Raw genomic sequence first — 15,028 nt, 5'->3', positions numbered from 1 at the left:
GAGCGGCGGGTGCGTGCGCACGAGCGGCGGGAGCGCGTACAGCGGCGGTAGTGCGGAAGGTACGGATTTCTCCATCCCTGGTTTTTTAGGAGGGAAAAAAGGGGCGGAGAAATTCGTACCGCTGGGGGTAAAGTGGTTAAAATGCAATTCCGATCTACGATTTGTAATCTTTACTGCTTGCTGCGTTTTCTGTTTTTTTTTTTTTTTTTTTTTGTTTTTTTTTTTACAGCATCCAGGGAAAATCTGAAATCGGATTTGCAGTGAGCAGGGGGCCTGAAACATAATAATAAAAAAAAAGACCCTAAAACACTGCAAAACAAACTGTAAACACTGAAGAGACTCACAATAACACAAGACACTGGCTTTTAAAGGATGTTTATTTCCTGACATTCGTGTACAGGAAGTTGATACTGAGGCACAGTAAGAAGAAATGTCCAAGGGTTAAGGGGGCTGAGGAGAGGTCTGGAAAAAACCTGGAACTAAAGTCACCCCCCACCCAAATAGGACAATATATAATCCCTTTCCCCCGGCATCAGAGGTAAGGGGACTTGAGGAAGGGGCTGTGACAGGACTACTGAGATGCGGTGGCCTCTCTAACCAAGTCAGTTCACGGCATGTCTTCCATCAGCAGCAGAGGGGTAAAATTCAGTCCTGATGCCATCAGTGTAAATCTAGGCTTCTCCACAGCTTGGGACATGATTGGCTGTAATGACGTAAAACCGAATGAAAGGATTAGAGAATAGAGGTCATCATACCCCTAAACTCCCAGTTGTGCATATCCCACCCCCAATGGCTCTGGCAGTGACAGGGTTACAGGGCACTTCACAATACATTCCATTCTGCAGCAGGACAGCAAGTGTGTGAAGATCCGTGAATGGGAAGACCTGATCAGGCCTTTTTGATCATTTCATCCTCGCACTAAAAATATTTCTCTTATATTTTTTAAGCACAAGACTACAATGGATAACTGCACAACCAAGAGTCTGGTCAAAAGTACTATTAGGACAAATATGTGATACCCTTCCAATGTCTTGATGCTGACGGTTGCAATTTGCACTATGTATTAAAATATTTACTTTTAAAATGGGAACGAGTCTTGGTAACTGAGTTGACATCACTTGCATCTCTGGAGACTAACAAGGTGCTGTAGTGACGCTTAAAGATACGCATAGCCTGAAAACGCTGAGGAGGAAAAAAAAATGGTATCCCTACGGCCTATCCTGTCACCATATTGCAGACTGAAGTCTTCCTTGTGAGGAACCAGAAACCCAGAAATGCCAAGTAAGCCCCCTGCAGCAGTGATTGGTTATACAGGATTCTGGGAGGCAGAGGAAAGGGGTGAAGGAGATCAGGAGATGATGGGACGAGTGAATCAGACACAGCAACAGGAGAATTAACAGGAAGCAGACATGTCAGCAGGCAACAGGCCCTTTCCACCCCCGTGTCTCTTGGGGCCCCATGGAGATGTCTTATGGGCAACAGGAGCACCAAAGCTGGGGAAATCCTCAGAGCTGGTCATATCAGGAGCCTAAAAGTAAGCAAAAAGAAACTTAAGTATTTCACTTGTAAAGGAACTATCAAAAAGCAAAACCCCTATTACTCAAGTCTGACTAAAAAGTGGTTAGAGCTCAAATTCTGGACTAAATACACATTCTAGGGTTATGACTAGTCAAAATGACATTGATGTTAAGCTTAATTTAGCAGAAGTAGAATATAGCCTAAAACAGGGTTTGTATTTCTGAGATGATCTAGCTTTACTCCATGTACATTAAACACGTCAGGCTGCCTTACAGAGATTCAGTGGCTACAGATCTACAGTTGCATTGTAATATGTTAATAGTTATACTGTAGCCAGCTCACAGCCAGCTGATAGAGGGCTTCCCGCAGGCCAATCTTGCACGTTCCTGTTAGTGACTACAAACAGCACATCCTAGTGTCATATCTGGACCTTCTGCATCTTATGCTGGGCATACATGGCTCGTTTTTGAGCCATTAAGATGCCTCGATAGATAATTTCCAACATGTCCGATCTCCCGCCCGATAGTTTTGCAGCTCCATTCCGGATAGCAGTGAATGGAAAAAGATAAGAAAAACGAGCGGAAGATAAGAGAATTGACTGTGGTATCGAGCAGCGATATGAGCGAGTGGGAAAATTGAGTGGCAAAATCAAGCCGCGTATGCCCAGCATTAGATTGTGGTCTATTAACCTTGGGTTTTATCCTGATATCTACAAATGTGTGTGCCTCTGAGGAAGCAGCTTCTGCCCGTGAAACGCGTGTCATGCAGCTTATGGTTCTGTAGAGTGGATTTTTGTATGAATTGTCTACATTTCACGACTGCAATCGAGAATATATCATACTATTGAAGAATAAAGACGGATGATGTTCCTATTAAAACCTATAGTCTTGGGACTGTTTTGTTCATTCTAATTGCACATAACGTTGGGATGGAAGCATACTAGAGTATTTTATCTGAAGATATTTTGATGCTCACCTTCTCATTGCCGCCTCCTGAGGCCCAGGGAGCATCACGCACCACAAATCCCTTTGATGGTTGGGGCTTGGACTCTTCCTGAGAGTGGGGCTTCATGTATGACTGCATCGCTTCATTCTCCACCACATCAGTCATCTAAAAGGTTAGAAAACAAATTGTCAGTTTATGCGCATCTACAGCAAACACATGTGATTTTCAACATGCTTAACATCTGAAATTTAAGGATGAGGCCAGACAAAAAATAACGGTCTTTTTGGAATAAAGTGGGAAAGGGTTATAATGGTTTTTTGTATTGCTGCCTGGATTTAATTAGGGAGATTTCCCTCACTTTCTTTTGAAAAATAGGAGTTTAACTACTTTACCCCCACGCGTACGCATTTCTCCGTCCCTCTTTCCATCCTTTCACCACCAGGGACGGAGAAATGCATAATTTCCGCGCTCCCGCCGCTGCCCGCGCTCCCGTTTGCACTAGCACGCACTCCCGCGGGTAAACACGCCGCCGGCCGCTCGCCCGGAGATCAATGAACGGGAAAATTCATTCTCGTTCGTTGATCTAAGCCCTGCAATGATCCGCTGCTTCTCCGATAAGCAGCGCGATTATTGTGAAAAAAAAAAAGTTCCCAACCTCTTTGTACTTCCTGCAAGCGTCCTTTGCAGGTCGCATAAACAAAATGTTACTGTGGCCATCTTGTGGCCAAATAGTAAAACTACACCCTAAAGCATTTTTCACATACAAATAAGTTTTACACACAAAATTAACTCCTTACCTCCCACACTCAAAAAAAATTACAATTAAAAAAAAATACATAAATAGTTACCTTAGGGACTGAACTTTTTAAATATTTATGTCAAGAGGGTATAACAGTTACTTTATAAACTATGGGCTTGTAATTAGGGATGGACGCAAAACTGAAAAAACCTTTATTTCCAATTACAATATTGGCGCCAAACCTTGTGATAGGGACATAATTTAAACGGTTTTATAACTGGGACAAAAGGGCAAATAAATTTCATGGGTTTTAATTACAGTAGCATGCATTATTTAAAAACTATAAAGGCCAAAAACAAAAAAAAAATTCCCACATTTTTTCCTATATTCCCATTAAAACACATTTAGAATAAATAGAATAAAATAATTCTTGGCATAATGTCTCACCTAAAGAAAGCCTAATTGGTGGCAAAAAAAACAAGATATAGTTCATTTCATTGCGATAAGTAATAATAAAGTTATAGACGAATGAATGGAAGGAGCGCTGAAAGGTGAAAATTGCTCTGGTGTTCAAGGGGTAAAACCCCTCAGTTGTGAAGTGGTTAATTCCATCCATTGAAAAACAATACAAAAAAAAAAAATAAAGTACCCAAGAAAGTTTTTCTAAACACAAAGGTCTTTATGGCAGGGTTCTAAATGAGAAGATTCTGCTCCCTTCCAGGAACAGGAGACTTAGATTGCGAAACTGCTGTCCATTTACTGGTACATGGTACAGTGCTGCCATCTACGGCAGCGCTGTACTGGGGACAGCCGTGTCACACGGCTGTACCCCTGGGTGAGACGGAAGCTATCTGCTGTCATAGGCTGAAGCCTATGACAGCCGATCCCACTGATTGGCTGGTGGAGGGAGGAATATTTAAATCAAAAAAGGTAAAATGTATTTAAAAAACAATCAAATATTTACACCCCCCCCCCCCCCCAAAAAAAAAACATCCTGGGAGCAACCATTGCACACCAATAGGAGAGCTCTGTTGGTGGGCAGAAAAGGGTGGGTGGGATAACTTAAGTGCAGAGTTGTGTGGCCCTGCAGCGAGGCCTTAAAGCTGCAGTGGCCCAATTTATAAAAAAAATGGCTTGGTCTTTGGGGGGGGGGGGGGTGTTTAAGCCCGTGGTCCTTAAGTGGTTGATCAGATGAACGGCACTTACAAATTCCTCTTCCATGTTCAGCAAATGATCAATGGCTTCATCCACATCCTCAGGCTTTCCCATCACAGTCACACAGTTGGGGTCTGGGGCTCCAGTCTGAGGGAAACGAATATCCACCTGACAAAAAACAAACAAAAGAAATCCAAGGTTAACACTTCCAGTTCAGACTCAAGTTTTAATACATATTGTAGGGAATAAATAATTTGCAATGCACAAACTTCTGGGCCTTACACATACCTTTTGCATTTCCCCTTAGAAACCTTTTTTTAAACAAAAAAACATTAAAATATGTAATCATTTAACTTTCTCACAGTTTGGGGTCGTCTTAAGTTGGTATTTGCGTTCGCAATTATTCCGGGAATTAGAATTGCAGCATGATTGCTCCTCAAACACTACTAGAAGCTCTTTTTGTGAAGGCAATGCTGCATTGCGAATGCTCCCACAGAGAGAGTGCACAAATGATTTGCCGATTACCAGCAATCTGCAGTCACAGTGCAATTGTCCTCCAAGCACCGGGGACATTCAGAGAACGAGAATCGCAGCCTATAAGGTACTTCCTCTGTAGGTGGGGGCTCAAGCCACTGGAGAACAGTACTGCCCAAATGGTCCTCTAGCATTGGACATGAAAGCCAATCCCCCACCACGGTACAAACAATTGCAATGGGAAAATTGCAGGGAAAATGTTAACTTATTGCCTCACTGGTTGGGTGATCAAAAAGTTCTTCCTGCACCCAATATTAGATGCTGCATACCTGAGAAAACAAGTTTGTGCCTATCCAAACTCTTCCCCCATCCAATCATTATTCAGATGAGGTAGCCTGAGATGAGCCAGTCTTTCCCTCTGAACAGAGCTGACCCTGCCTGTTTTCTTACCGTGCTTTACAGAGGGAGGGGTGGGTAGAGTTAGGTGATTAATCTGCTAGGGAAGAAACCCCTGCTTTTTTGGCTGTTCAATACTTTGTGAAAAGATCCCTGTGTCATGTGACCGACTTGCATCATGAAGAGATTATGTAATGGCTTAGTTCCCTGTTCACCTTTACCAACAAAAGATCTGGGAGGGATAACTAAAGCTTTAAAGAGGAACTCCAGTGAAAATAATGTAGTAAAAAAAGTGCTTCATTTTTACCATAATTATGTATAAATGATTTAGTCAGTGTTTGCTCATTGTAAGATCTTTCCTCTCCCGGATTTACATTCTGACATTTATTACATGGTGACATTTTTACTGTGGGCAGGTTATGTAACTGCTTCTAGCTGTTCTGGCTGTTACAGACAGCTGTAAACAGCTATTTCCTGTTTGTGAACATTGTTACATTGTGGCAGTTTGCCCAGAGTACCGCGTCCCAGAGCTTCTTGTGGGAGGGGTTTCAGCACAAAATCAGTCATACAGCGCCCCCTGATGGTCTGTTTGTGAAAAGCATTATATTTCTCATGTAAAAGGGGGTATCAGCTACTGATTGGGATAAAGTTAAATTCTAGGTTGGAGTTTCTCTTTAAATATGAGATTTAGAAAATGTCAAATATAGACTTAGTTTGAAATGGCTATAAAGCAACCATTGTATTTCCACACACCTTAAATTCTTCCATGATCTTGCGTATACCTTTCCCTCTGGCTCCAATGATACGAGCATGGACACGATGGTCCAGCGTAATGTCCTCAGAAACCATTTGTTCCAGCTCACCAACGATCTGCATGATGGCCTCCTTAGCAGACTCTGTATTCTTCTCATAACCTGTGATAATAATCTGGTCCTGGAAATGGCACAGAATGTATATGTATTAAAATAAGACACTGAGATTATTGCATATCTTTCAAGAATCTAAGATCGTGAAGAAAACATAACATAACCTCTAATACTGGCCGTGTACCTGACTACATCTTTGTCCATTTTATAATCTACGTGGTACAACCAACGGCCCAACTAAAACTAATCAAATTTTGACTTTACAGCTGTAGGCAAGACCCCCGACCCCCTAGAGGTTGTACTATCAGGTTGTAGCTTAGTTCACTAAAGTGAATGGAGGAAAGGTTTCCCTTAGCGTAGCAGGAATGTTGAACTCCAGCCTCAAGGGCCAAGGTCCTCACATTTTTCACACAGCTCAAATTGATGGGACTGAATCAAGAAAAGTGTGGTTCATCTAACACATTCTCCATTTTTCAGTCCATCATAAGCACTGGGAACTGGAGTTCAATACCTCTGGCCTAGAGAGAAAGTGGAGAGGAAGAAGTAGTTAATACTTTTCCAGTAGTCATAAAGTATTCTCATCTAACAGGAATAAACTGGCAGTAAGGAGGATTTCAGTGTGCAAAGTTTGTAGATATTTTTTGGGACTTACATTTTTTTTAAAGCTTTACCTGATTTTCATCATTCTTGTCTGGAAACTGGATGTTGACATCATGCTCTGTACGAATCTGACTGATAACCGCACCCTTGCGACCAATAATTTTAGGATGAAACTTGGGCTCCACAGTGATATTCAATTTAAAGCTACGTAAAGCCTGAAAACAGAACAAGATGCACACGTACAGAGAAATTAACATACTGCACAACTGGTAGCACAGCAATGTTAAAAGCCAATTCTCCTGTAAAGCATAGCAAGTAACACATGGTATATTCACTCAATAGGAGACTAGAAAATATTTGCACGTTAAAGGGGACTCCTGAAGTCCAGTAAGAGAGGGCATGGACTTTCAGCTGACCTTTCACATTGGACACCACTTGGCTTTATAATCAGCAGAAGTCGTGTGCAGTGTCACCATGCAGCAAGCTTGTTCAATTCAACCTTAGGTCGCTCCATTAGGTGTGCAGAATATAAGCAATATCTTGCCTAGCAGTGATGATCTCCGGAATGCTAACGGATGAAAGCCGAATGACTGATTTGGATTTCATCCTCCTAATTAATGCACCTGAACATGTGTGCGCGGAGGGGTTAAAAACTTACCCAGTGGGAGTCTTCTTTAACCCACCCCATGCTGCGTTCCAAGCAGCATCACGTGACTACAAACACTTCCTCCTTCAACCCGGAAGGAGGAAGGGTTTGTAGTCATGTGACCGCGGCTTGGAACGCAGCATGGGAAGCACTGTGGGATGGGTTAAAGAAGAGGCCTGCTGTGTACTTTTAACCACTCTGCACACACATGTTCAGGTGCATTCATTAGAAGGATGAAATCCGAATCAAGGTCATTCGGATTTCATCTGTTGCTCATCCATGTTGCCTAGTCCAAGTTCCCTTTTATGTGCATGACCCCAAGCAACAATTTACTTCCACATTTGTAGAAAAGCGTACACAGTTCGAACGAGCGGCCGCTTCCATGGAATCCACTTCAGGATTCAGGGGCGTAGTTAAGCGTACGCCGAATCCTGAAGTGGTTAAGCTCAAAATACATCAAAGTGAACTGTAAAAAATAAATAAAAAAAATGTTGTACTACTTCTAAAATATTTTTCTCTTGATAGCTTGAGGTATAAAGTTTAACCAGCGGGTGTAACCTTGGCTCAAGCAGTTTAAGGGCTCAAACCCACTAGCAGGCTTTTCTAAGCACTAGTGATTTGAAAAAGCTCTTGTTAATGCAATGCTATGGGGGATTTTTATAAAATCACATCCCTCTACTGGGATCACACCCATATCATTACATTATCAAGAGTTTTTCAAATCACAAAGCGCTCAGAAAAGCAATCCTAGTGGGTTCGAGGCTTAAAGGTTAACAGCAAGGACCGGTTACCATTATCTGTGATGCAATATATTTCCCTGAATTTGGACAGGGAACACGCAGTCTATTAAAATCAATAGGATGCCATCCAATTTGCCTGCTGGGGGGGGGGGGGGGGGTGGTTAAAGTTGTGCATGCAGGAAAGAAAAAAAAAATTGTGCATCCGAAGGGACCCTTAGCAGTGCCAGTGAAAGGAAATTTGGACTTCTGCTTATGTGGGGCATCCTCCAGCCCCCCCCACACCGTAGCCCGCGAGGACTCCCGGCACCCCCTTCTTCCATTCCGTGGCGCCAGTAATCTGGCGACTTCGACTGAAGTAGCGTGCGCGTGCCCCTGCCGCGTCATTACGCCTGTCGCCGTAAGCATCCTGCACATGAGTTGTGCAGTCTTTAGAGAACCGTCCATGCACAGGACACTTATGGCGACCGGCTTAGGGCCCCTTTAATGCAAGCTGTATGCTGCTTGGAACTGGGTCAATGACATTCACATCCTGCTGATGTTGAATGGTCCAGTTCCCAGATGCATACAGTCTGCATAAAAATGTGCATGCAAGCCAGGAAAGTTAACATCTCATTGACAATCGACTTGTGAGCAAGAATATAGTTCCTGCTATGGCATTGCATGTAATGTCTCAGATATCTGAGAATAGTTTAAATATAAAGTGATGGAGCTCGTTTTGCTGGCTCGTTAATAAATGTGAACAAGTCAGGATTAGCCATACAAGTCACTCACCCTGTCCTCTTGCTCAGCCTGAAGTTCCTTGACTCGGTCTAGGAGACCAGCTTTGGCTCGCTCCAGGTTGGAAGAAAGCCCCGTGATGGTGATGATGTCGGACTGGAGTTCTGGGGCAGGCACTTGGATGTTGACCTACAGCATTCAAGTGATCACACATTAGAAGCAGGGTCGAATCCCATCCTCTTTCAATACTAAGTACATACTATCACAATACTAAACAGAACATATTATCAAATACACAAGGCACACTGATCCCAGGAACTAAACAGAACTATATATGCATGGTGCACAAAAAGATGGAGAGTGCACATGCTTGCAGTACAAAAGACAGTTTATTCTTACAGGAAAGGCAGATCTCCTTTCTCAACATGGAAGCAGCTCAGCAGATCATGTGATTCATGATACTTCTATACCCCCAAGAAGAATGAATTGCAATTTGTACAGCTATGCGTAATGTGGTCCCTCCACCTTTATTTACTGTTGAGGACTGCACCAACTATTTGGGTGATTGTACCTCAGAAACAAAAGAAGGAATTTTGCTGGTTGGGCTATACATGTTCATTGTTTACAAGGGGCATACAAATCCATTGCAAGGGCACAGACATATGGGAGGGAAGTGGAGGTTAGTATAAAAAGTGCATACTTTCCTGTAATAAATGTATTTTTCATCAGCTCTGACACAACTTGCTAGGCCATTGCTGCAAATGTAGTGCAGCTCAACCCTGTCCCCATGTGGCTATTCTCAACCTCATTCCACATGACTGCAATTTGTCATATTGCAGAGGGAGGGGCAGTAGTACTTGACAACTTAGGGCTGTGCCATGACACAATGCTGACCAGAGTGCATCCCGAGGCCTTTAACCAGTTCAAGACCACAGGCTTTTACCCCCCTAAACACCAGGCCATTTTTCACAAAAAGGGCCACTGCAGCTTTAAGGCCTCGATGCAAGGCCCCACAACTCAGCACACAAGTGATCCCTCCCCCCTTTTCTCCCCACCAACAGAGCTCTCTGTTGGTGGGGTCTGATCGCTCCGCATAGGTTTGTTTGTTTTTTAATAAAGATTTATTTCATAATATTTTTCCCGATTTTTATTTTGTAATCCCCCTCCCTCCCACTGCCAGCCAATCAGCGTGATTAGCTGTCATAGGCTGCAGCCTATGACAGCAGATCACTTTTGTGCCATCCAGGGGGACAGCTGTATCACGCAGCTGTCCTCTGTACAGCACTGCCACAGATACCAGCGCTGTACCCTGTTAAAAGACGGCGTCTAACAGTCTCCTAGCAGCAATTGCCACTGGGAGACTAATGGCGGAGCGGAGCTCCTTCATCCATGCGGAGATGCGCACATGACTTGAAGCCAATTGGCCTTAGGCAGTCCCCAGGAGGTTAACCTCCCTGGCGGTATGGACGAGCTGAGTTCGTCCAGCAAAAACCGTTAATGACGAGCTGAGCTCGTCCATGCCGACAGGGAGATTTCCTGTTTCTCTGCCCCGCCGGCTGCATTTTTTCTTATCAGAGGGATTCCCCAGGATGGCTGGATGCCTGACTGCACGCTGTGGGTAGCGATCTGTGCTACCCACAGCGTGCAGAACAAGCATCCAGCCACCCTAGGGAATCCCTGGGCAGCCAGCGGGGCAGAGAATGTGCGGGGGATCCCCCTTGTATGTGGAGGCTGTGCTGGCGGGGGATCCCCCTCTGTGCGGGCGGGGGGAACCCCTTTATATGGTGGCTGTTGCGGGCAGGGGATTCCCCTCTGTGCGGGTGGGGGGATCCCCCTTCTATTGTGGCTGTTGCGGGCGGCCTATCCCCCTCCTCCCCCTCCCTCCCGATGTCCCCCCCTCCCCTCTCTAAGCCCATTGAGTAAATAGATTTACTCACCGAGGGCTTTCTCCAGCGACGGCAGCAGCACTTCCTCCTCCATCTCCGAAGTCCCGGTCTCTGTACAGAGGCTTGGTGACGTCACCAAGTCTCGTAATGTAACTGTACAGAGAACGAGACTTCGGAGATGGAGGAGGAAGTGCTGCTGCCGTCGCTGGAGAAAGCCCTCGGTGAGTAAATCTATTTACTCAATGGGCTTAGAGAGGGGGGGGGGGGGAGGAGATCGGGAGGGGGGACATCGGGAGGGAGGGGGAGGAGGGGGATAGACCGCCCGCAACAGCCACAATAGAAGGGGGATCCCCCCACCCGCACAGAGGGGGATCCCCCCGCCCGCAAAAGCCACAATAGAAGGGGGATCCCCCCCACCCGCACAGAGGGGGATCCCCCCGCCCGCAAAAGCCACAATAGAAGGGGGATCCCCCACCCGCACAGAGGGGGATCCCCCCGCCCGCAAAAGCCACAATAGAAGGGGGATCCCCCAACCCGCACAGAGGGGGATCCCCCCGCCCGCAAAAGCCACAATAGAAGGGGGATCCCCCCACCCGCACAGAGGGGGATCCCCCCGCCCGCAAAAGCCACAATAGAAGGGGGATGCCGCCACCCGCACTGAGGGGGATCCCCTGCCCGCAACAGCCACCATATAAAGGGGTTCCCCCCGCCCGCACAGAGGGGGATCCCCCGCCAGCACAGCCTCTACATACAAGGGGGATCCCCCGCACATTCTCTGCCCCGCTGGCTGCCCAGGGATTCCCTAGGGTGGCTGGATGCTTGTTCTGCACGCTGTGGGTAGCACAGATCGCTACCCACAGCGTGCTGGGGGGGGGGGGGGGGAGGATCGGGAGGGGGACATCTGGCTACCTATAAATCTGGCTAAACACCTGGCTCACTATATACCTGGCTAAACATCTGGCTCGCTATATACCTGGCTAAACACCTGGCTCACTATATACCTGGCTAACTATACTTGGCTAACTATACCTGGCTGCACATCTGGCTAACTATACCTGGCTGCACATCTTCTACCTATACATCTGGGTCTTATACTCACCATTGGCATGCTGATCCCTCGTCGCATACCTCTGATAGCTTCCCCAGTGTCTTCTTCCATGTCCCTTGGCGGATTTTGCTTCTTCCTCAGCGATCACATGTCCCCCGTTGATCGGCGTTGATGACACCAGGGTCACACAGCGTCAACATCTTGCAGAAAACACTTTTTTTTTAATTGAATTCAATACAATAATCTGTATTAAATTTAATATTAAAAAAAAAATTGGTTGCAAAAAAAAAAATGGTTGCAAATTATTGAAAATTAATTGAAACACTTTTTGCACGGAAATCCTGGGGAAACTGAACGCCAGGGTGGTTAAAGGACACCTGAGGTGACATGATGAGATAGACATGCATATGTACAATGCCTAGCACACAAATAACTATGTCACACCATAGAGAAAGATCCAGGCACTGTCTCTCCATAAAAGCTTTTAAATTCATGCAAAAGAATTGCCATCATAACACTGCAGACAAGTCCAGCATAACATAAAAAGTGAATCCTCCCATCTCAGCACACACACACAGGGCGCCAGGTTAGGAATGTACTTCACTTTTCATGTTATGCTGGACTTGTCTGCAGTGTTATGATGGCAATTCTTTTGCATGAATTCAAAAGCTTTTATGGAGAGACAGTGCCTGGATCACCTCTGTGCCAGTCCAACTCCCAGGTCTGTGAGCATGGAATAAACAAGGATCCTTATCTCAGCTAACAACTTCTCACCCCATTTGGATGTTCTGTTTCACTTAAGGCATCTTAATGACATGTATTTATGCTTGAAAAAAAAAATCTGTTTTACTTTTGATGTTGCATGTATGTTGCTATTTGTACCACCAGCCTGAAAACTAACAGGATTATAAGCCCGACGAAGGCTGCAAGGCCGAAAGCTAGTTTATTCTTATTAGTTTTTAGTTAGCCAATAAATAGTATCATCCTGATTTAAAACTTCTTGCTCTTATTGTGTGACATGTTACAGATTTTTTCTTCTTTAATACTGGTTGCACGTCTTCTCCTGACATCCAGAAGCCATTTATATGTATGCAGATGTTATAAACCTCGCTGGTGATATTTTGGACAACAGCCTTACCCCACTGAGTGCCGAGCAACCTCACTTTATCTTGTGTGATTTTGACACAAAACCATGCGGTGTTCCTTTTTTTTTCTTTCTCTGCCTGAAAGTGCTATACATCAGGTATGCAAGTGACAGTTTCTGTCTGGGTCAGACTACAGTGTAACCCTCAGTGACAAAGAATTACAGTCATAAAAACTTTCCTAGCAGAAAATGGCTTATTAGAGCAGGAAAAAGATAAAAAAGATCAATGACTCAGATTTTAGCTCTGGCATACTTCAATGAAGGTGTCATTGAGCAGAAACAAAACCGTAAAAAAAAAAAAAAAAAAAAAAAAAAACTTAAAAAGTAGATTTAAAGGGAACCAGAGACGAAGAGAAATGAAAAAATGAAAAAGCTTTTATACATACCTGGCGCTTCCTCCAGCCCCATAAGCCTGGATCGCTCCCATGCCGCCGTCCTCCGCTGCCTTTATCGCCGCTACCTGGTCCCGTCACTTCCGGCGGACGCGGCCAATTTTCCGCATGAACAGGAGCTCCCCTCCATATCCTTACGCATGCGTCTGCGTAGTATGGAGGCGCATGCGTAAGGGTATGGAGGGAGCCCCTGTTCATGTGGAAAATTGGCCGTGTCCGCCAGCAGTGACGCACTGCGCTTGCGTCGACTGGCGGAAAGTACGGTACCCGGTATCGAGGAGGATAGATGCAATGGTTTATCTTATCAGTTTATTTTCACCTCGGGTGTCCTTTAAGCAATAGCCAGCACTGGAGACCGCACAGCAAAGCTGGTCAAACGCAGACTTTATAAACTAGTTTTCAACTGTGATGCTGGGTATGCTTAAAATCTAGAAAGCTGCCAAACAATGGTAAGCCAACTTTGCCATCACAGCCAGAGTTGTCTGAAATCTAAAGAATCTTTAGACTGTCAGAATATTTCAAAAATCAGAGTACAAGACTAAAGGCAATTGTAAGTCTTGTGCAAACTAGAATGTCAGAAATCCATGTTACACCTTGTAGAAAACCCACCTCAAATTCATCCATCATCTTTCGAATACCAGATCCTTTCTGCCCAATGATGTAGCGATGAAGATCATAGGGGACCTCCACTTCAATGCTGACAGGTACAAGAGCCTGGAGAAAAAAGACAGACAATGGTGGCAATGGGAAAAAAAATGGCCAACAAATGGTGATAATTGCAAGATATTTAAAGCAAACCTATGACATACATTTTTTTTTAACGTTCGATAATCCCCACAATAGAGGGAAGCTGCCACTGGAGCCTACAGAATCTTCTCCAATTCTTTTTGAGTCTACTCCTGGTGGCTGGGACCCTTTTCTTCACGCCTGCACTCCCATCCATGAACAACCACAGCAGAACTATGCAGATGCACTGACGGACCGTGCCTGTGCAGTAGCATGAAGGAGAAAAAGCCGTGCACGAGTGGCTCAGTTCTACTGCCTGGGCTGTCTTGCGTCTGCGCAATACGGGTACACTTGTTCACGGACATGAGTGCGGCAACACAAATGTTTTCAACAAACCCTTGTTGAACAAGTTCAGAGGGTCCCAGCACTGGATTGGCAAGCTTGAGGGGGATGGAAGAAGCTCATAGACTTTCCAAAAGCTTATCTCTAAGGTAAATGTCTGATTTTTTTTTTCCCCAAAAATCTCACTTCAGGTACAATTTAAAAATTAAGGGTGAAATATAAAAAACACATACCTTTAATGCTTCATAGGCAGAATCACATCTCTCCTTGCGACCAGAGATCAATATGATGTCACACTTTTTAGGAGAACCAGGCTCGGGGGCAACTTTAGCTTCTGTCCCTTCTTCTCCATTCTCCTGGGCTGGTAGCTCAGCACCAGGTGCTAGCATAAAGAGTATAATACGGTAAATATCCAATATGAATGCTCTAAAGACCAATATTCAAATTCCACTAAACCAGCAGACGAGAGATTGCTTACCTCCCTGAGGGTTCTCCTCACGATCTGGAAATTTAATTTGCACTCCATGTTCTCTAGTAATCTGTTGAATTCTAGATCCTTTAGGTCCCATGATGGATCGATGGAATTTTTGAGGAATCATGCATTCAATGGTCACCTGAGCCTCCTAAACAGCAAGAATCACCTCATTAATGCCACTGAAATATCAACTAGTGATGTCTCAGATTGCAAAGAAAT

General features: G+C 44.8%; 1 protein-coding gene across 1 annotated transcript in view; it reads right to left on the bottom strand.

Annotated features, from left to right (window-relative positions):
- Positions 1–359: 359 nt before the first annotated feature.
- Positions 360–15,028, bottom strand: part of HDLBP (high density lipoprotein binding protein) — an 81,761-nt gene continuing 67,092 nt past the window's right edge. Inside the window, exons 20-28 of the mRNA XM_068280619.1 lie at positions 14,813–14,957; positions 14,568–14,716; positions 13,876–13,980; positions 8,851–8,985; positions 6,765–6,908; positions 5,981–6,160; positions 4,409–4,525; positions 2,494–2,628; positions 360–1,528 (exon numbers count right to left, since the gene is read on the bottom strand). Coding sequence (XP_068136720.1) covers positions 1,394–1,528; positions 2,494–2,628; positions 4,409–4,525; positions 5,981–6,160; positions 6,765–6,908; positions 8,851–8,985; positions 13,876–13,980; positions 14,568–14,716; positions 14,813–14,957 — 1,245 coding nt within the window. The 3' untranslated portion in view covers positions 360–1,393. The remainder of the gene's footprint in view (positions 1,529–2,493; positions 2,629–4,408; positions 4,526–5,980; positions 6,161–6,764; positions 6,909–8,850; positions 8,986–13,875; positions 13,981–14,567; positions 14,717–14,812; positions 14,958–15,028) is intronic.

The sequence above is a fragment of the Hyperolius riggenbachi genome, chromosome 4 (assembly GCF_040937935.1).
Source record: "Hyperolius riggenbachi isolate aHypRig1 chromosome 4, aHypRig1.pri, whole genome shotgun sequence".
Taxonomy (NCBI): Eukaryota; Metazoa; Chordata; class Amphibia; order Anura; family Hyperoliidae; genus Hyperolius; species Hyperolius riggenbachi.
The sequence above is the reverse complement of the archived record's forward strand: the minus strand, read 5'-3'. Positions and strand labels throughout refer to the sequence as shown.